This window comes from Accipiter gentilis, chromosome 27 (assembly GCF_929443795.1).
Source record: "Accipiter gentilis chromosome 27, bAccGen1.1, whole genome shotgun sequence".
Lineage (NCBI taxonomy): Eukaryota > Metazoa > Chordata > Aves > Accipitriformes > Accipitridae > Astur > Astur gentilis.
The window spans coordinates 22,183,002-22,205,386 of record NC_064906.1 but is presented as its reverse complement, the minus strand read 5'-3'; the positions used below and the strand labels follow the sequence as shown (position 1 = coordinate 22,205,386).

Sequence of the window (22,385 nt, the reverse complement as noted above, 5' to 3'; positions counted from 1 at the left end):
TTAGGAAGCATTCCAGATTTCCAAATTTAGGAATGCAGAGTGGTAAGCATGCTTTTCTTATCTTATTGCTACAAACACAACTTATGTAGCTCATTTGCTGCTTTATTATATAAATATTTTTAGTGAACCTACTTTGATACAAATGAGTAAAATTGCTATAGCTTTAGACACAGCTGCCACTGTGATAAAATGCTAAAAAGGTGTTCAAGATGCCAGATCTACTCATTACCCTGTGGATTTCCTCTGTTACATAATATATTAGTTTAATTAATTACTGTTAAGTAATATATTCCTTTCATTTAATGGTTGTTCTTATTGTTATATTTATTCCCATTAGAAAAAATCATTCATGTTGGCAGATGGAATCTACATCACCCCAGGATTCATGCAGATGTGTAGCTGAACGAGCAGTATGTCATTTTGTATTTACTTATGTATGTAAAAATTATGTGTGTGTATATTACATCTAATACCTTGACTCTTCTTTTTAAATGGCTAGAGAAAGGGATGAAGAAATAAGCCCTCAGAGCACTGGCTTTGTTATGATTTGAGATTTCCTTCTGTTTCATCTAATGTTTGGGCTACATGTTCTGAAGTGTTCAGGTAAGGGCTTGCACAATTTTGATTTGTATATATGTGTGTGTGTGTATGCACTAGAAATGGCTATAGATTGATCTGAAATAACAGGAATCAGAGATGGCTGAACTATTCTCAGTAGATGCATCTTTGCTTTAAATGTGTTATGGAATCATAGAACAGTTTGGGGTTGGAAAGGACTTTAGAGACCATCTAGTTCCACCCCCCCTGCCATGGGCAGGGACACCTTCCACTAGACCTGGTTGCTCAAAGCCCCATCCAGCCTAGCCTTGAACACAGCCAGGGATGGGGCATCCATAACCTCTCTGGGAAACCTGTGCCAGTGCCTCACCACCCTCACAGTGAAGAACTTCTTCCTGACATCCAATCTAAATCTACCCTCTTTCAGTTTAAAGCCATTACCCCTTGTCCTATCATGACATGCCCTTGTAAAAAGTCCCTCTCCAGCTTTCCTGTAGGCCCCTTTAGGTACTGGAAGGCTGCTGTAAGGTCTCCCCGGAGCCTTCTCTTCTCCAGGCTGAAGAACCCCAACTCTCTCAGCCTGTCATCACAGGAGAGGTGCTCCAGCCCTCTGATCATCTTCATGGCCCTCTTCTGGACTTGCAACAGGTCCATGTCCTTCTTATGTTGGGAGCCCCAGAGCTGAACGCAGCACTCCAGGTGGGGTCTCACAAGAGCAGAGTAGAGGGGCAGAATCACCTCCCTCGACCTGCTGGTCACTTAGGACTTTGCTTATAAAAAACCCTAACATAAAACAAGGTTAAAACATTACATTTCCATAGTATCTGGAAGACTACCTACTTTCAAAAGGGCAGGGCAGGCGATCCTAGCTGATAGAAGCTACCATGGAATCTGTATGTGAATGAGATTTAATTGTCAGTGTTTGATTTTGATTTGGATTGCGTATTTGAAAATAAAACAGTCTTCAAGGAAAGAAAGGATTTTGAAAAAGATAATGAATTTCTGACCTTGACTAGTGAGTTTTGCTGCTGACTTGCTATGAGGTTGGGTAATAAACAAGAATGTGAAACTGTGTCTGAAGTGATAAATATACTTCCCTGGATGGGACCATTCCATCAAATAAGTTTGCTCCTTCGTAAAGACAGAAATATTTAGAGTAAGAGTTGCATCTGAAATATAGCAATGCAGTTTTGGGAAAAGTGGAAGGAAGAAACTAATTTTTTACTGTGCTGGGAATAAATTTGCCTCTAATACTAGTGAGGTGTATACTTGAAATACGAGAAGCTTAAATAAAATGTGAATGGGAACTTAGCCAGGGAGAGGCCCAATTAACCATGAAAACTCAAATGAGAGAAGTCACTTGGCAGTGGAGGCAGAACCTGTACCTGTGAGCTATGGAAAATCATAATCTCTGACAGTGAATTTTAATTTTTGTAGGGTTGTGATGTCAAATAAGCATTAAAATTTTTCAGTTGATATACATAATGTACTTTATAAGGCTTCTGAGATATCTGATCATACTATCTGTCTCCTTTTACTTGGTTGTGAGAATATCCCACAGAATCATTACAAAACATTTTCCTTTATTATTCTCTGCAGTCAATGAAATTTTTAGAAGCATATTGCATTAATTAGAATTTTGTTTTCATCTTATGCTCATCTGGTGCCTTTTTTGTGTTTCTTCTCAGCCACAACAAGTTAATAGCAGTCTTGCCTTTTTCATTGTTGTAAACCTTTCTAAATTTATATACAAGTTTTGATGTTTTCAAAACAAAACTGACTGACAGGGTAGCAAGAGAAATCACAGGTGGTTCTAATATGTAGGTGACAATTATTTGACATGCTCTATCAACATAAAACTGTACATAATTTATTGAAAAGTTATCAAAGCTGAGAAAGGCAAATCCAGTTGAAAAGCAGTGCTGTAAAATCTACGTAAAAATTAAAAAATATGGCTAAATGTAGTGCCACTGATTTTTAAGAGTGCTTTACTTATTTTATGTTGTTGGTTTAACCTCAGCCAGCAACTAAGCACTGCACATATATATATATATAACTAGACATGATGTCACATGGTACGGAATACCCCATTCACCAGTTTGGGTCAGCTGTCCTGGCTGTGTCCCCTCCCAACTCCTTGTGCCCCTCCAGCCTTCTTGCTGGCTGGGCATCAGAAGCTGAAAAATCCTTGACTTGGTATAAACACTACTTAGGAACAACTGAACACATCAGTGTGTTATCAACATTCCTCTTATACCAAACTCAAAACATAATGCTGTACCAGCTACGAGGAAGACAATTAACTCTAAATGAGCTGAAACCAGGATATATGTATACTGATTTTCAGATGTGTCTAACTTTCAATACCTCTGCTTCCTAAGTGAAGAATATGAAAGGACTTATTTTGTATAATTTTTCAGGGTTCCTTGAGGAAGAATATTTAGTGACGTTTTCCAACAAAGCAAGGGAACCTTAAAATATCTAACTTTTGTTTACCCTTTGTTTATAAAAAACCCACAGTCCTTCCTGATCCAAAGCACAGACCTACATCACTGAGAATATAAGGGGTAGTTGCCTTTATCTGTTGGTTGTTATCAAGGCGTGGAGTCAGGCTAAGGTAACATGGAACACCGTCCATGGTTACTTCTCAGAGTTTCCTCCAGCAGTTGTATAATTGCCTCCAGGCATACCCTGGCTCTTCTTGCCACACAGTTATTTCAGCATCTCAGAGAAAGAAAATTTATATGCATATGCTTCTTACAGCTTTGAACTCCAGTTCCATCAATCCTTCATTAGGAACTTGAAGTCCTAGAGGACTGCAGTAAGATGTGTTTTTCTAATTGCTGCTTTTGTCCTATGTATCTTCAATCATTTTAGACTCTTATTTTGACATGCCTGCACTGTGGTTGTTATCAGGGTCCCTTTTTTAAAATGTCTTTGGCACAGAGCTCCATCTGCCATCAGCACAGGCATAAATTATAGTTATACTGTTAGTGAGTAAGCTTCATATTTCAGACCCAAAGAAAATAGTGGAGTAGATTTATAAAGGGCAGTATGTTATCTAAAACACCTCCTGGAAGTGGCTTTCAGCTGATGCAATGTCAAATTATTGGATTAACCTTTCAGTAATTAATGATGAGACTTTTACTTTGACCTTTCAGGCTGGTTCATGCAACAGTGAATGTACCATTTACATAGCCTTGTATGAAAGAAAATGAGAAATTTGCATTTGAAGAGACTTACTATACAATTCATTTCATTTTAGAAAATTTCTGAATCTTTATATGTTGCTCTCCTCCACTCAAAAATCCAACATTTTTTCCTGTTCAAATTAAAAATACCTAATCAATACCTATTTTACTTATATCATGCTGTATATACCACATACATGGTATACGCATGCACACTGAGAACGTGTATGTGTGCATGCACAAGAGAGAATACCATGTGACAAATGTGGCTGATTAAACCCATTGATTATTGACATTTATTGACGATCACTGCTACGTGGCAAAAGCACACCACCTCCTCAAATTTTTTGTTTTCCTGACTGTATATTCTTTGGTTTCCTTTGATAACGTGGGAAAAAAATTTTCCATAATGATTTCGTAATTGCTGTTGTTTATAACATAATTAAATCTAGCAAGAACATGTGGTAATTTTAAGTAGTCCTGAAAGGCAATTTGTACTGTTTATGTGGCATTCTGAAGTGTGTGTTTTTCCAATCTCAAAGGTTGGGATTTGAGGCTTTACAGTAATAGTATAGCTGTCCAGAAGAAGTTACATCTCTCCAGTCTAATCCTCTTCTCTCTGCCTTCCCATCATAAATCTGGTCCAGAAATGCTTAGGGATTTCTCTGCCCCTCCTCATCCTTTTTTCTTGATAGTCCATAGGTTAGTCAAAATGTCAGTCTAGCATTATTCTAGAATATTAATGGCAGGTAAAAATGGTATGGAATAATGGAAAACACATCTTTACGGAACAGATACCTAGTGTGGTGAAGGGGCCATGTTCTTCCTTGAGAAGGTATTTTATCAATTATGAATAGAAAATAATGAAAATAAAAATAATCTTAATCTATATATTTTTCCATTGCTGATCTCTTACCTGCCTTCTGTAAATAATTACCTGTGTGGCACACAATAAATACGAGAGATATTTCAGCTGGAACTAATATTTTTCCTTTTTTGCATTTTACCTTGGCAATCAATTTAGAATAAGCCACAAGACTTTACAAAAAGAGCTTATGTATCTTCTGATGAACAACCTCAAATGCCTCTTTTGCCAGATTATAAGCAATTAAATATCCAGCTTCAATTTGGTTATTTCCTGGTGGTTTCATTCAGTTACATAATGCAGCTTGAAAGAAGAATTCTAATTAATGTGTGGGATATTGAAATGTATTGTCATACACAATGTTCTGTTGTGGGTTTTGTATTTTCATTTAAATATTGGTCACATTATTGTATTTCTAAGGGAACAATTCAGACCTTCTGAGGATGTCATCAGAATTTTGCTTTCTTGTTTTCTTAATTGCCTTTTTTTTAATACAACGAACACAATTGCAGTGGTGTTTCATTATGTATGTGTAACTTTCTATTCAGCACAAATCTTTTTAAAAAAAAGACGGAATAAGAAATATGTGGGGGGGGGTGTGAAAAAGACTGGCTACCCATGATCACTTGTTCATGTTTCTTCACTCTGGTTGCTATTTGCACAGGAGACCCAGCAGTGCAAAGATCTGCAGTTTTCCTCAGGACACTTAAGTTCTATTTCACTTAATTTCTTGAAAGAACTCTCTTTTGTTGATTGAAGAATGGGAGATCTAGTTTGTGTAGTAATTTGTGGGAATTGAACTGGAGCAGAACAGAGGAGTTGCATGAGTTTGCAAAGGGGAAAAGAGTTTGGGATTTGTTCTTTTTTCTTTTCTTTAAACGTGGGGACATAAGATGCTGTTGAGATTTCAAGCAGTTGTGAAGACCCCATGAAGAAGAGTAGAAAATATGAAAGCTAATGCAAGCAAGAGCAGTGGTAGACCAAAGCTGCTCATTTTTAAAATAATGACTAACAGAGCTTATGGCAAAGGAGATTCAAGAGTGAGAGGCATAGGAGAAATGACAGTGGAGCTCAGAGTGGTATTTGAAAGCATCATATAGGATAGATGGGAGGAAATTGAATGGACAGTTAGTGTTGTAAACCTTACCTCACAACAGAGTACAATGTGGAGATCCAAACAAGTAGGTAGTCAGGAAAATAAATGAGAAGAAAATAAATCATTAAGAGAGGGAAAAAGAACTGAAGATTAGACAACCTGCACTGGGAAATGTAGGGAAGAATGCGGCAGGAAAAAAACCCAGTCAAAGTCTGGAAGTAGTGTCCAAGTAAGGATTTAACTGGATACTACAAGAAAGAATAACCCAGGATTATCTGCAAGTAAATAAATAAAAAATATCTGGAAGTTTACACCAGTATCAAGAAGAGGCACATATGTATGGAAGAGTACTAGATGAGAACAGCATCAGAATCATGAGGAAAGAATCTTTAGGGAAGTTTCCAAAATGTAACTGTATAGACGGTAATTTTAGAAAGGATCTGAGAAAACTGAAATCCTAGAATAAGCATGTTAGGGCAAGAAAGACCTATATGAAAAACTGTGCACTTTGCAGTATGCTTCAGAATCCATACATAAAGTGAGAATTGCCTAGCATCAACCCCAGATGTACAATATGCAGATTAGCAAACAGCTGATAGCAAATAGGGAAAGGTTAAGAGTTTTCCAACTGTATAAACAAAAAGGGGACATGAAAGGTTGCTGTGGAGTGAGGAATGGATAGTAATCAAAGATTTTAAGCCTGTCACTGAAACTTAAAAACGAACATATATAATAATTTGACTGAATTTTCAGTATGGATAATGTGGGTTCAAAGGCACTATGATTAACAGTAATGAGGCACCGAAATAGAATCAATTTCCAAAGGCAAAGCAAAACTTAAACCTTAGTATATTTGGTTTTGGGACATATCAGACTCCCAGCAATGATTCTAGTACATGGAAGTGTGAATTTTGAGTATATTTATAAAGTTGGGGTGATTCTGCATGATTGAGGATAAATTGTATGTTACAGCAGAATTGCTTCCCTGTGCTCCTCAGAGAGACTGTCTTGCCTTGTCTGCCTTAAAGTTTGCCCATATTAATTTCCTTCATGGTTAACAAACCACAGATAATTGCTTGGTGAAGGTGAAAACACAACTTTGTCCTTCATGGAATAGTTTCATACTCACCTTTTAAATAGTGCCTCCTTGATTCTTTCTTTCCACACTTTCTAGGATATTCTGTTCCTAGACATTTTATGCTGTGTATCACTTACAGGTATTATTTAGATAAGTCTTTTTGGAATTTCAGTAATGTTCTCCACTTGCAACACTGGTTTTACTCATCTTTTTGTGTTTTCAATTAAATTGGAAAATGTTATTTTTGCATTGTTTTTCCTCTATTTGTTTGACCAAATGTGTGTAAAGGAGGGGACACAGTGTTCCATTTAATCAGAGAATCTCAATTTAATAATTAACATAGGTGTACAGCTCCAACAGTAGAAAACATACTGATGCATGCTGTTGAAAGACCTGTACAAATTAACTGATTTTGTTCTGCCTAGTTCATCTTCCTGTAGAAACAGGAGTCGTAACAGGAGAATTAGATATCTTTATGCAATTCTTCAAGGTATGGGAGCTTTAAGATCAGTGTTCAGATTCAACTCATTTTTGATTCACAATTTCCAATCTCTCTTCCAGGTGTAGTACAGTCAAAACGTTTTCCATTTGCTGCCATCCTACTTACATGAACTCAGTAACTTAATTCTGTGGCTGAATTTGCCACCTAATATGGATTGAAGACAGTAGGGTAATAGTCCTTCTTTAAGTCTTTTTACACATCTTTTGAAAAGTAGTTTTTAAATAGACTCATAGACAGTAAGATAGACAGTAAATAGATTTTAAATATAAAAATTTTTCATAGTATAAAGTAGGATTGCACAGTCACACATTGTTTGGGAGGATTGGGAAGTGGAACTTTTAATTAAACAGAAGGTTTGTTTGTGTGAAGAATGTATTATACATTAAGGTAAAATTTGAATTTGCAGCTCACTATGCCGTATGACTTTCTTACAGAGGACGTTCTTGTGGAATAATTGTAAATTGGTTCGTTACACTTGGGATGTTACTTCCTGTGAAACCAGTGCTAGGGCTTGCTTAAGTGGGATGTTTAATGCACAACAGAGTGTGAATTTATGACTTGTCACTTTATCTCCTTACGTAAATATCCAGGGTAAACTCAGAGTATCCTGTAAATTCATGCTGCAACATGATGTTCCACAGCATCCTGTTACTCAAGGAACAGGAGCGGCTGGTGTATCTTACTATTTGTAAATAACAAAAGAGAGAGTAGTATATTTGACATCTGAATTCTCTGATTAAGATATCACTGAACTGTATAAGAACTAGTTAAAATAAAAATTCTACAAACTGAGTTTTTAAAAAATGACTGCAGCCAAAGAATCAGCTGTTAACACAGGTGAACTTTTAGGATATTGAAATCTAGTTTGAAATCTGGGCTTGATAGTTCAGGCTAACTTCTGTTCATTCCAGTTCCTTTCACTCTCAAGGTTCTGCTAAAGAGGAATTAGTTTGGTTCAGAAAAATTTAAAAATAGCTTATGACCAATTTTTAAGAGTTTTTGAAAAGTAGGATGGTTGTCTGTAATGGTATTGAAATGATTTTCAGTGTGTTTATAATGAAGAAGGAAGAAAGAAAATGAAAATCAGTGAAAAGGGGGAAGGAATCCTGAGTCACTGAAAATAGAAATTCATTAAGAAAAGTTTCCAGAATGTCAATGAAAAAAGAGTAATTGCTTGCTTTCAAGATGGCTGGGGTTTTATTTTTCTAAATGAATTATGAGAACAAATCAAAGCTAATGTATTTCTGCAGAAAGTTTGAATTAAATTAAATCAGGTATTTTAATGAGAATTTTTAATATAAATCAATTTTTAATGAAGTTTCCCTGCACTTAATGAATAGTACTGATGCTACCTTGTTTTCTGTAGCATTAGATATCCCATTCTGGAACTTAAACATTTAAGTAACCTTACTGTCATATCTGTCAGAGTACTGTCACCGAGTACTGCGTTCAGCTCTGGGGCTCCCAACATAAGAAGGACATGGACCTGTTGCAAGTCCAGAAGAGGGCCATGAAGATGATCAGAGGGCTGGAGCACCTCTCCTGTGATGACAGGCTGAGAGAGTTGGGGTTCTTCAGCCTGGAGAAGAGAAGGCTCCGGGGAGACCTTACAGCAGCCTTCCAGTACCTAAAGGGGCCTACAGGAAAGCTGGAGAGGGACTTTTTACAAGGGCATGTCATGATAGGACAAGGGGTAATGGCTTTAAACTGAAAGAGGGTAGATTTAGATTGGATGTCAGGAAGAAGTTCTTCACTGTGAGGGTAGTGAGGCACTGGCACAGGTTTCCTAGAGAAGTTGTGGATGCCCCATCCCTGGCTGTGTTCAAGGCCAGGTTGGATGGGGCTTTGAGCAACCTGGTCTAGTGGAAGGTGTCCCTGCCCATGGCAGGGGGGGTGGAACTAGATGGTCTCTAAAGTCCTTTCCAACCCAAACCAAAAAAAGACAAACAAAAAAACCACCAGAAAAAAAACCCACAAAAACCCCCAAAACAACCACCACCAACAACAAAAAACCCCAACAAAAAACCTGGGGACTTACCATCCAGATTACAGTTGAAGCAAATTATAGTTGTCCCAAGGATTGTGGAAATTTTATATTTTTGTTGTTCCATGGCATAGAAACACAACGAGCAGAACAGTGCTTAATAAATATTTGAAGTCTTGGACTGTCATCTATACAAATATGGGCTCATTATATAATCTTCTGGCAAAATATGTTGGCTATGTCTCTGTAGAAGCAGAGTTTATGAACTAGAAAGCAGTTTATTTATGACTATGTCTATTGGAGAGGTGCAATAAAGATGGTTGATCATGCTCTTGAGACATAACACAGAGGGACCTGTCAGAAATCCTAAAAAGAGAAGTCAAGTTATCTACCTGTCTATCTGTATGTATACGTGTGTGTACACATATGTGTATCTGCATGTGTACACATGCATATATGTGTGTGTATATGTGTACAGACAAATACATATGTACACTTTATTTTTTTAAAAAAACTCAACAGTTTTCCAATGCTACAAGGGACACTTTGACTTCTATCTCTGATTTAAGGATACTGCTCTGATGGAGAAGAACTATTTATATGTTTTTTTATTAAAATGGTTATACGCAGTCCTGTAAATTATGTCAGAAGACTACATACTGTATTTCAACACTGAAATCTATTCTTTCTGATTTTTTTTCCTCATGCAAACTCTGTTTATATGCAAAGTCAGTGCTAAAATATTATTGGAAATTGCTGCAAGGAAGCTTGTTAGGATGTTGCAGAAATGCAGCTTTGTAATTCTGACTTACATTAGTGTCGTAGTTTTTTTCCCAGGACAACTTTTCCTACGAACAGAACCAGTGCTTCTGTATTACTTTTAAGTGACATAAAAATATTTTGACCCTTGAAAAGAGAGTGTGAGGACACAGTCTTTCCTTTCTTCATAAAAAATAAATCTTGCTTTACTGCAGGAGACTTATTTCAATAGGGTAGAACGTAACCATGGATGTAAACAGAGTAGCAACTACTATGATATTGAAACAACCTTGAAATTGGTCAACAGCTTATTTAAATGCTCATATAAATACTGAGGAACCCTTTCACTTACTGGTTATATCCTGTAGGTATTTCTTGAGCATGAACCCCACTGGATTTCTCCAAAGTTCTCTGGAGGAGGGAAGAGTCATTACAAATGGTGTGCCTAGTTCTACCTGCTTTGCTCACAGGGACACACCTAGTAACTTTCATAGGAGACCAGTAGTCCTGGTCCCAGTTTGTGATAGGTTTTAGTGATAAGGAGCTGAGAAGGAGGGTAAATACCTTTGTCTAGTGTCTTTTCTTCAGTCAAATGGAAACAGGGAATATAGACTTAGGATTTTTTTATGAGAGTTTGAAGGAAGAAGTTGTACCCAAGAATACAGAGGACATATGCTACCTTGCACTGATTTATATCCCAAGTGATTTGTGTCTGTTTAAAAAACAGAAAAACAGTGATGACTGTTTTTCTTGTGTCAGTCCAAGTTACTGACTCTTCATCGTCCTGAGCATGCAGGAGCAGGGAATGATAGTTATTTGGTGATCAAAAATACTTCCTTTTTATTACTGTGTAATCTGATCTTCAAATCCTTTCTTTGCAAGTGGAGAGATTTCTCTTTTTCCCTCCCATATGCGATTATCAGTAAGCTTCTCTGTGAGGATGCTTGGAAAGTTACAACTTGCATCTTGTAATTTTCATGTAAAGAGTCGTATGGTTGTTGAAGAAAATGGGTGTGCCAGCTGGAGGTGCATTTAATAAAGCAACAGAAGTTAGCCAGATTGATTTTTGTCAGTTTATCACAGTTAATGGATCAGATGTCCACTTTGAAATAGCAGTTCAGGAATACTTCCTGTATGAAAATAGCTCATCTTCTTTACCATGTAGATAGCCACCTCTAGCTTCATAATCATGTAAGTCTGCATTTCTATTGTGGAAAAAATCTTAACTCATCTGTCTCACTGGAAAGGGAGCCAAATAGATGTTGTTTTCTAGTGAGTTATAAATTCAGTGACAGATAATGAAAATGAACATGTTAATTTTTAAAAAAGTGAGAAAGACTAATTCAACGGAGAAGGTAAGATGTACTGGGTCTTCGTCAAAACTCTTCAGCTCTGGCTGGTCTTCAAGATTATGTGAACAATGTTTGTTATGTTTTTAAATCTTTCTGAAATGCTGCATTCCTACCATTAGATAATGTAATTGTGAGCAAATAAAAAATGGAATAATGAAGTAAGAGGAACAAAAAACTAAAAGGCAACATTTTTTCTTACGCTTAAGACAGAAATTCTGATCAAGTAAAACTGTTATTTTTCATGCCTAATTGTATACAGTTGAGAATGTGTTTATCATGCTGGAATACAGGGGAAGGACTATTACCTACTTCTTAAGATAAGGCTATATGAAGAAAAAAAGGAGTGGTAGTCATCTATAATTATGTCTATAAAGTACAGTGGTCAAAAAAATTTCTTACGTGGTTACTCAAAGAACAGAAATGTATCATTATAGAAAGGCCTTGTGCAATGCAGCTGTTCCATTTCAAGACTTCTATTGAAGTCATTGATTTTTTTAAAAAACCTTTCATGCTAGGGCTCATTGTAAGCATTCACACAGCGTCCTCATTTACTTCAGATTCAGTTCTTCAAAAGAGCTGAAGGGATCAAGAGACCCATTTTCAGCTGAGTTTTGGTGGAAAGTGACTGTATAGTCTCCTGATTGCTTTGCAAATTGTAATGTTAAACCTTTTTTCAAAGGAAACTGTGAAATGGCATTTAGTAGGAACCTTCTTAACTATGTCTGGTTAGTGGGGGAGAAAGTAAAATATTTATCATTAATGAGGGCGCTGCCTGTGAAATTCTCCATGAAATATGTCGTAATTTTCAGTAAATAGCAATGTCTCATTTTATACAAACACTATAGTTTTGCTTGAAGATGAAGAATGAAAAATTAAAGGGGCAAAAATAAATGTATAGATATACTCTGTCAGACTGCACTGGAACAAAGACAATTTTCATCTTTATACAGCTGGACCCTAACAAAAATATGATCAAGTGTGGCATCCTGCAAAGCCCATCTAAGGCTATCAAAAATTTATTTCTTTGCCAAAGATACTGGGAAGATTATAACTGCTGTTAGGATGGTTTTTGGTGGTTGTTTTTTTGTTTGTTTTTAAATTGGGACCAGCATGGATTTATTTAGATACTCTAATCAGACAGTGCTGGTTTGATCTCACTGGTATTATGTTACAGCTGGCACACCTGTTGGGTACACATGCAGAAATAAGTCAGGAACAGCACCTAGACCAGCAGGACAGCAACTTTTGCACTGGCAAAGTTTTGCACTCCCCCCCCACCCCCCCACCCCCCACCCCCCGTCACATTTTTATTGTTTTCCCTGAAAAGAAAAAAAGCAAAAAGCCACAGGTTTTGTTGATAAACTACCTTCCAATTCTGAAGTTCAGTTTGCTAGATTGTTACAGGCTGGTTGCGCCAAGAACCAAAATAAGCCTAAGAATGCATTGTCTACTCAGGATTTTTCTTGGTCTCCCACACTGGGTACCTTCTTAATTTAAAGCTCTACAGTTTCTATCTGAGGTGTGCCTTTTTTTTGTCAATTTAGCTGAACAGTTTTTCTCTGCAAAACATCAGCAATCTAAAAATGTTTTTAGCAATGATAAAATACCAAGTAAATAAATTTCAATAACAACTTGCCCTACTCCAGAAAATTAGGTATATGAACAAATTCTACTTTAGGTTTTGTATTCGATCTCTTCTGTGATGTAGATCCTGCAGCAATATACAACACTGTTGAACCCATTTCTGCAGTTCAGAATGCAGAAAAGCAGCTATTACTTATGTTTTTTCACTAGATTTTGGTGGATCCAGACTCTGGAAATCACTCAACAGGAGACAGTATTTGGTTTGGCAGCTTGGTGGTTGACCTCCTTCTGTTGCTTATTAAGTATTTAGCCTTTTCATTTATCTTGTGTAATAACAGGTCAACAGTGTACTGGAGAACTTGAAGTCCTGATGTAGCACTTACCATTTCATATTTTATTCTTCTTTTCACAGGGATCACACTCTACAGCCAAGCATATGGAGGAGCCTTGCTGGATGAGGACAAAATGTGAGCAAACTCTTAAAATATACAACAGTTGCGATGAGCAGACAATTGAAACTATTAATTCAATGAGCATATACATTGCATGCAATAGATGTTGTGACTTGATGGATGCAAGTCAATTCCACAGAGTGAAGCATTTTCTCTGGTCTGGTGTTTATATGTCAAGTCTACTGTTTATATCAGATATAGTTGCGTTATTTCATAGAGAAAAATACTGAATTTATGGTGACTGCTCTTTACAGAGTGTTTGTGAACAGGTCATGACTTTTTCAAACAGGTCAACTGCTTCACATGATTGTCAAGTTTTTAAATTTTAATCTTATGTAGGGATGAAATATTTGCAAAAGCTTCACTTTACTATTCAGAGTTTAAACACACACTGTGTTCTGTAACTTGCTTATAGTTTCGTAACTTACATTATACTCCTGTTCTCTAATTAGATGCTGACAGGATACAAACATGGTGTTTGCAAACAGGATTAAGGTCCTAATGTCTAGTGTTGTTTTGGTAAGAAGTTGGCTTTGCAAATGGTTGCGTTTGGTGAGGTTTTTTTTCCCCATTATGTTTTCATTATGTCATTTTGCTTTGTACCCTAGAATGGAGAATGTTTGTCAGTGTGGGGTAGCACTGTGTATCATGCTGGGTTTCTCTATCCTTACTGCATCCACTGGAGGTGCTGTAGTGAAAGAGTATCTGGCGCAAAACGCTTGCAGCACATCACAGGCCAGGGTTACAAAACTTACTGGCTTGCTAACTTCTGCTGTGATATGGTATGTATCATGTGGGGCAGCATGCGTTCAGGTATACATTTTTAACTTGCTTGTCATAAATAAGCAAGAGGAGATACAGTCACAAGACACATGAATAAGATTTGAATTATGCAGAGCAACAGCTCTTGGCTGTCATGTTAACAAGCATTGGGACACCATTCCTACTTTAATAGTGTCGGATAAAATTCTTTAAGGCAGCGATTATGCTCTAGGTTCTCCGAAGTTACTTGTAAGGTAAAGCATATGCTAGTTTTAGGTATGTACACTATTTTACAAGTAAAAGGAAGCTGGCTAGTCAATCTAGACAGAATCTTCTACACAGCAGTTCATAGCAGGACTTTCAGTGCTTTAAGTTGCTACTGGCAAAATCTTTCAGATTATTGGAGAAGCCTGAAGATACTAATCAGCTACTTTAAAGGCATAATTATTTGTCTGTTGGTGGGTAATATGAGAGATACTCATAACTGGTACCTTTCATTTCTGGGAAGATAGACAGTAGAAAATATTATTAATTCACATACACAGAATGACCTAGATCAGAAATGGGTGAAATTTCTGTCCTGAACGTTTATTTTTCTCACACAAAGTAATTTCTACCACTGTTAGCATTACAAATAGTATTGTCTGCATGCAGTTCATTAACAAATCTGAAAATCTTCCCTTCTTTTGAAAATACCACAGAGGTTATTATTTTTCCCTAAATCTTACCCTTTTAATCAAATGTAAAGGCAGGAATGCCACTGAGACCTGATTTTGGCAGGTCAGATTTAGGCCAACATAGTTAAATGAAATAGGAATTTTTGCTTACCTTCTTCAAGTTGGAGAAGCTGATTTCTGTTCAGGCCAATAAGCAAAGGCGGTGAAATAGAATTAATTTTCTCAAGTCACTGTTAGACCCCAGTCACTGAGTTTTCATGGGCTGTGTAATGGAGCTTGCTGGATTCCATTTAAGTATGAATTCCACAAATTATCTTCAAATATCTTTTTTAAAGGTATTATGGATTTCTGTGGTGTGGTTGTTTTGTTTTTTTTTTTTGTAGCGGGGGAGGGGGCCGCAGGGTGGCTCCTGCGAGAAGCTTCTAGAAGCTTCCCCGGCTCCAAGTCAGACCTACCTCTGGCCCAGGCTGACCCAATCAGTGACGGCGGTAGCGCCTCTGGGAGTGCAGATTTTAGAAGGCAAACCTGCAGTGAGTCGGGGGATTGGAATGTGAGAGGAACCTCTCTGCGGATACCGAGGTCAGTGCAGGAGGAGGGGGAGGAAGTGCACCAGAGGAGAGGATGCCCCTGTAGCCTGTGGTGAGACGGCAGGCTGTCACCCCCCAGCCCACGGAGGGGAGCAGTTGCCCCCCAAGATGGCCGTGACTCTGTGGTAAAGCCCACGCTGAGGCAGTCTGTGACTGAAGACCGGCCCGCTTAAGGGACCCACGCCGGGGAAGTTTGTGAGGAACTGCAGCTCGTGGAAAGGACTCGTGTTAGAGAAGTTCATGGAGGACTGTCTCTGGGAAGAGTGCGGAGTCCTCCTCCGGCTGAGGAGGACGGAGCGGCAGAGCCCAGGTATGGCGGGCGGACCCCAGCCCCCGTCCCCTGTTCCCCTGTGCCGCCGGCGGGAGGAGGTGGAGAGAACCGGAAGCGGAGTTGAGGCGGGAAGAAGGGAGGGAGGGAGGGAAGGCGTGGGGGAAGGTGTTCCAAGGTTCGGTTTTACTTCCCATTATCCTTGGTTTTATTTGATCAGCAATAAATTAAATTGATTTTGTTTTTTCCCCAAGTTGAGCCTGTCTTTTGCCCGTGACCATAATTGGGGAGTGATCCTTCCCAGTCCTTATCTCGACCCACGAGCGTTTCTTTATATTTTCTCCTCATCCCACCGTGGCCGGGGGAGGGCGTGGGGGGAGCGAGCGAGCGGCTTTGTGGTGCTTTGTTACCGGCTGGGCTGAAACCACGGCAGCAGGTGACTCTTTAAAAACTAAAATTAAACATGGCTCCATTATATATGTGTATATATATCTGTGTGTATATATATAAGGCATATGTGTACGTCCTTTACGGAAAGGCTTTTTCATAGCTCACTTGTGATGAGGCTTGCTATAGTATTAGTTGAGTGTTTGGCAGGAGTTTGACATTAGGTCATCTGCTTCTGGGAAGGGGATAGAATTACTGTTTTTAAAGAACTATGGTGCTGTTTGTTGATAGCTTACTTGTCAGAGAAGGTGTTTTGGGTTGGGAGACGGGTTTCAGAGGCAACACTAAACAACTGGAGTTGCCTGGGTTATTCAAAAGTATAAAAGATTAAAAAAAAAAGTCACCTGGATTATTCAACAAACACCTCCCCCCCCCCCCCCAAAAAAAAAAAAAAAAGTATGCAAAAATTCCTGGCCCCAGAGAAGGGACATAAATTTTCTGCACCTTGCTTAACACATTAGGTCATGGAAGGAAGGACTGGGATCCAGCATAGGCAACACACACATGAACTAACCTGGTCAGGAACAGAGATTTTTTGGAACACTGTGTTCTTATTCAGACTATTCTAAATCTGAAACATTAGAGCTTCACCCATCCATGCTTGAAATCAGGATTTTCACACCTGAACAAGCTTGGAGTAAGAGCACATTTCTCCAAATGTTCTTTACTTGGCCAGTCAATCTTTGTATTCCATTTTCTGCTGTGTCAGATAAGAGGGCTTGGTTAAAAACTCAGTCCTTCACTATTCAGTTTCTCCTTGTGCAGCAAAGTCAACTCCTCATTATTTTCTGCCAATCTTTTCCTTTCAAAATGTTCTCCCAGATTCAGCACAGTACTGCATGACCAATCATGATCTGGGAAAGAACAGACACTGCTTTAAATGTTAATTGTGCTGCAGATCATTTAGGGACACTGAATGCATGAATATATGAACTGTCGAATTTGAAATCCCTCTACATGTTTTAAGTATTACAGGCTGTGTCCTGTATTATTGGTAGCATAATCTTTACTAGACCTGCAGAAGTATTTGATTTAAGAAATTGCTGTCATGAGAATCAGGCTCTTCTTATCATATTTATACATGTGAATGGTATTCTTTACTATGTTCAACAAATGGAAAATATGTAAGTGCTAAGAAAATTTCGTGACAAATAGAGATGTTTTGTTCAGATTAAGCTTGTGTCACTAGAGGGGCAAAATTAAGGTTATTTTATTTGTGCATGCCCAACTTCTATAACACACCATGATTTCAGGTAAGATTTCTAGTAGAATTCAATGTTTAAAGTTACTTATTTTTTTCTAGAAAAAAGTCCCAGGTCTGTTGAAACTTACTTGGACTCAGATGTTTTGTGGCTTCTCTACCATGTTTTTTAAACAGCTCTAGGATAACTGAAACCTAAATCTGTAGAGTGGTATGGTATGATATTTGTATATGGCACTGAATTAGGTACACTGTAAACAAGATGAGAACATTACGTCTCTCTAAATTTCATTCCATTGCCCTTCTCTTAGAAAAATTTCTGCCTTCCCACTGGCAAAGAAGTGATGCCCTCTGGTTTAATTTTGAACAGGTTTGCAGTGTACTTTAATATGAAAGTCCAATTTTAATGGTAAGGATGTCGTTCTTCTACACTGAATGTTTAGCTAGAGCTTGATTTGTTTCCTCTATTGGAGTTGCATCTCAGAATCTCAGGTATATTAGGATAAGGTTAAATATTATATAAGCAGAAATGGAGGCAGTCACTGCCCTAATGAGCTCAGTTTCAATGCACAGAGCAGGCAGACACTGAGAATGGAACTAACCACAGATTTTCACATCTTGCCATTGCTAGATGCAAGCAGAACCTATCTCTGTTGAATACGTGGATATGAATCCCCTGTACCAATGACATCTTCCTCTGCTTAAGTATTTGGTTACCATTATGTCAAAAAAACTAAACAGAGAAACTGCTTTCCCTATTGCCTAATGGCTGTAACTCTTCTAAATATTATGTCTGTTCCCGTTAAAAGTTGTCATTTGCTTCATCACCACACGTGGTCCTTCATTAAAGTCTCTTGTAAAATTGTATCCTTACTACTCTCCTATGACTAAAGCACCAGTCAGTGAAACTGCTTTTTCTGAATCCAAGATTCTGTATTCACAGTATAATTTGATGTTTTGGAGCAACAGTCCCATATGGACTCATTATCTGGAAGAGTTAGCTTGTTAAATGGATGTATTGGAAAGGTCAATAGAAATGGAATTAAGGGGAATATTCTGTAGTCAGATTTTATTTTGTTGGGCTGTTTCATGTGTGTATGTGTAAGAGCAAGTGTGGAGTATGAAATCTTGGAGCTCTTCTGCCTAATTCTTCCTAATTTACAGTGTAATTTTATTTCAAATATGGAAAAGTTAATTTGTAGAGTCATTCTATGCTAATTAAGTAAGACCAGTAAGAGATACTCACCTAAGTGCCTTTTTTCTTCTGTTTCTAGCTATTTTACATGGTTCAGTCACCTTGTGTGTTGGTGTTATTAGTGGCCTCCACCTATCAGCCTTCACTTTCTGAAAGAACTTGGCAGTCACTACACTCCTGCTGATATTCTTTGGGTATGTGATTGGAAATGCTACTATGGGATTAAGCTTGTAAGAAGCAAACAGAAATCTTTAGACTTGGTTTGCACCTGCTGTTGGATGCATGATTTTTTCTCTTTGGAAATGATTATGATTCAGCAAAAGATAGTGAGAAAACAGTCTGAAACATGAGTTTGAAAGTTTCACATGAAAGGTGGAGGGAGGTTTGCTCACACACTACAAGAAAAAAACAAAGAGAAGAAAAAAAAAAGGACTGGAAATGCCTCAGAAAATACTCAGCCTGTATAACAATCATTTGCTGTTAGAAATTGATTATATGTTATCTTCCACAAAATGAAGGAATAATAACATAGGTCAGAATTTCAGTGCTTAGCTGTGCAGAATATCATCAAGAAGGTAAGAAGTGGTTGTCTTTTATTACACTTCTACCCATTTTCTGTAATTCTATAATTTTACATAGCTCCAGGAATTTATATCTCCAATGAAAAGTCTGTCTGATGTGGAGTACTGGGCTGGTTGGAGATTTATAGAATCATAGAATCATTCAGACTGGAAAAGACCTTTAAGATCATCGAGTCCAACAGTCAACCATGCCCACTAAACGATGTCCTGAAGTGCCTTGTCTACAAGCTTTTTTAATACCTCCAGGGATGGTGACTCAACCACTTCCCTGGGCAGCCTTTTCCAATACCTGACAACTCTTTCAGTAAAGAAATTTTTCTTAATATCCAATCTAAACCTCCCCTGCCACAACTTGAGGCCATTTTCTCTCGTCCCATCTCCAGCCACCTGACAGAAGAGACCAGCACCCACCTCACTACAACCTCATTTCAGGTAGTTGTAGAGAGCGAGTCTCCAGTGTCTCCAAATAGTACTGTGAGGGAGGAGAGTCCTCCCATATCACCCTCTTGCTTAGTTTCATGTGAAAAAAAAAACCAGTTATAAAAAGTTTAAATAACTGGTTAAACAGAGGATTGATTTCTCTCTAGAAATCGGGCTGTTGAGCCCGGGGCTCAATCAAACTAATGGTCTGTCTATTCTCCTTTAACTCTTCCTATGTGTAGTCCCAGGTGATGTGAGAAATGCTGAAGATAATAGTTACAGGATAAGCATTCTGAGAAGAAGTTTCTTCCTTGCCTCAAGCAACTAAATGTAGCTGTCTTTGTATGGGGGAATGCATATCTTACAAGACAGATGTTTAGATAATGAAATACAGCTGCTCCATGAGAGAATCATAGGGAAGGAAAGTAGAAAGGACCTTCTGCAAGATCGGGACATGTTCCATTCCAGGAAGAGTCTCGGATAAACACTTTAAAAAAAACCTTATTGTATTTAATCTTGAAACTGTTTTCAGGGTTTCGTGACTCCAGCAACTCCTTTTTTTTTTTTTTTTTTTTTTTTTTTTTGAAAACTGTTTCAGTATCTCCATACCTGGATGTATTCTTTGAAATTCCAGCCTAAGTTTATTTGGAACCATACTTTGTAATTCTCCCTCATCAAACATCTTTTGCAAGCCCAAACAACCCAAGTCCTCTCTTGTAAAAAGGCCTTCCCATTCCCTGGATAATTCTATTTATAATTTTTCTCTGTAACTTCAGTTTGAGCTCATCATTTCCTGGTCATGAGTGGCCAGGCTAGTATGTAATATTCTAGAGCTCATGATGCCAGGATCATGTAAATAACTCACATGAAACATCCAAAGCTCATACTTCTCTCTGTATCACTCTCATCTTCCTCCTCCCTCCTTCTGCACTACCAATTGATTCCTTCAACTTAAAGGTAGAAAATTCTTATTAGTCCTAGTGCAAAGACCTTACAATATTAAATCTCATCCCTGTTTTTTTTATTACCTTTACATACTGTTGAATCCAGTTGCTGTGACCCTAGCATAAGAATAGGCATCTCTACAGATCTTAGTCAAGCAGCAGATGCACCATCCAGTACATACTTTTATGTCTGCTGAAGTCACAACATGTTTTCTCTGGTGTGCTATAGGCTTTGGTGCTGCCCACAGTGTACTACTAAATCCCAGGTGCTAAGAATTATGCTGGCATTGTTTTAACCAAAACGTTAAAGTTTGGGTATTTCAGAAGAAACAAGCATTGACTGAACAGCTGGACTGTCTTCTAAAAATCTTTTTGTTGACTGCAGGTGCAGCTTAACCATCTCAGCATAATCCCTCCTTTACTGTTCAGCTTTGGCTGATGTAACAATATTATAGTGTTTTTAATCAAGAAGGTCAATGTGTATTAACATTTATTAAATGTGTATTAACATGCATTAAAGGTATAATAACTGTCAGCCAGTAAGTTTAACATGTCTCAAGGACACCCTGATGAATTTCAGAGTTGCCACTCTTCCCATTCTACCCTTTATTCGGCCTAACTACACCCTGTTAGGGTCATTTTATCCTTCCCCAGTACTATGCATGTAATTCTCATTTATCTGCATTCCATAATAAGATTCTGCGATTAAGACTGGCAACAGGATGCTGAGAAGTATAGTGTGATCTTGAATACTTAAAATCTTCATTTGAGACCCAAACATTAAGTCATTTAACCTTTATCTTCCTGTAAACTGAGGATAACATCACTATTACTTCACAGAAGGTTTTGAAAAGTTTGTTTCTTAAGATAAAGGATTTTGGCATTCTTAGATGAAAAAAGTTCATCTGTAAAGCACACAGTATGAATTTAAAAGGGACTTTTATGGCTCATAATCTAAACTACTGTTTAATGCAATAAAGAAGTGAATTCACAGATTTTTGGCTGGTTGCTCTTGAACTCACTATTAAAACAATTATATATATGCATATTAATACTATGTAAGAAGTACTTATATATACACCTGTATGTATACACTACGTAGATGCTAATCATCATGCAATGGTGTATGCTGATACCTATGCTTCTGCAGTCTGTTTGTGTCCTGTTTTCAGCTGGGATAGAGTTAATTGTCTTCCTAGTAGCTGGTACAGTGCTATGTTTTTGAGATCAGTAGGAGAAGAATGTTGATAACACCGATGTGTTCAGTTGTTGCTAAGTAATGTTTAGTCTAAAGTCAAGGATTTTTCATCTTCTCATGCCCAGCCAGCAAGAAAGCTGGAGGGGTACAAGAAGTTGGAGGGGACAGAGCCAGGGCAGCTGGCCCAAACTGGCCAAAGGGGTATTCCATACCATGTGACATCACATTTAGTATCTGAACTGGGGGGAACCGGTCTGGGAGAAATCACTGCTATACTGGGAGTCGGTTGGCCGGTGGTGAACAATTGCATTGTGCATCATTTGTATATTCCAATCCTTTTATTATTTACTGCTGTCATTTTATTAGTGTTATCATTATTAGTTTCTTCTTTTCTTTTCTATTAAACCATTTTTATCTCAACCTGAAAGTTTTACTACTTTTCCCAATTCTCTCCCCCATCCCACTGGCTGGGTGGGGAAGTGAGTGAGCGGCTGCGTGGTGCTTAGTTGCTGGCTGGGGTTAAACCATGACAGTTTGATAGATAGGCCTTGTGCTATGTTGAATGGAAAATAAATTTCCTTAACATGACATTCATGCTCATCAAATTGCCTGGGCATTTTTTTAGTCTGGCTAGACATATCTTACTCTTTATAAAAAATATGACTGCTCCATTTTGCATAGGCA

The 22,385-nt window shown here is 37.9% G+C and overlaps 1 protein-coding gene across 1 annotated transcript in view; it reads left to right on the top strand.

Moving 5' to 3' along the window:
* ABCA13 (ATP binding cassette subfamily A member 13) overlaps positions 1–22,385 on the top strand; it is a 165,614-nt gene that overhangs the window by 98,829 nt on the left and 44,400 nt on the right. Inside the window, 8 exon segments of the mRNA XM_049830140.1 lie at positions 338–410; positions 2,906–3,019; positions 3,720–3,741; positions 7,279–7,458; positions 13,382–13,436; positions 14,030–14,115; positions 14,118–14,222; positions 18,656–18,752. Coding sequence (XP_049686097.1) covers positions 338–410; positions 2,906–3,019; positions 3,720–3,741; positions 7,279–7,458; positions 13,382–13,436; positions 14,030–14,115; positions 14,118–14,222; positions 18,656–18,752 — 732 coding nt within the window.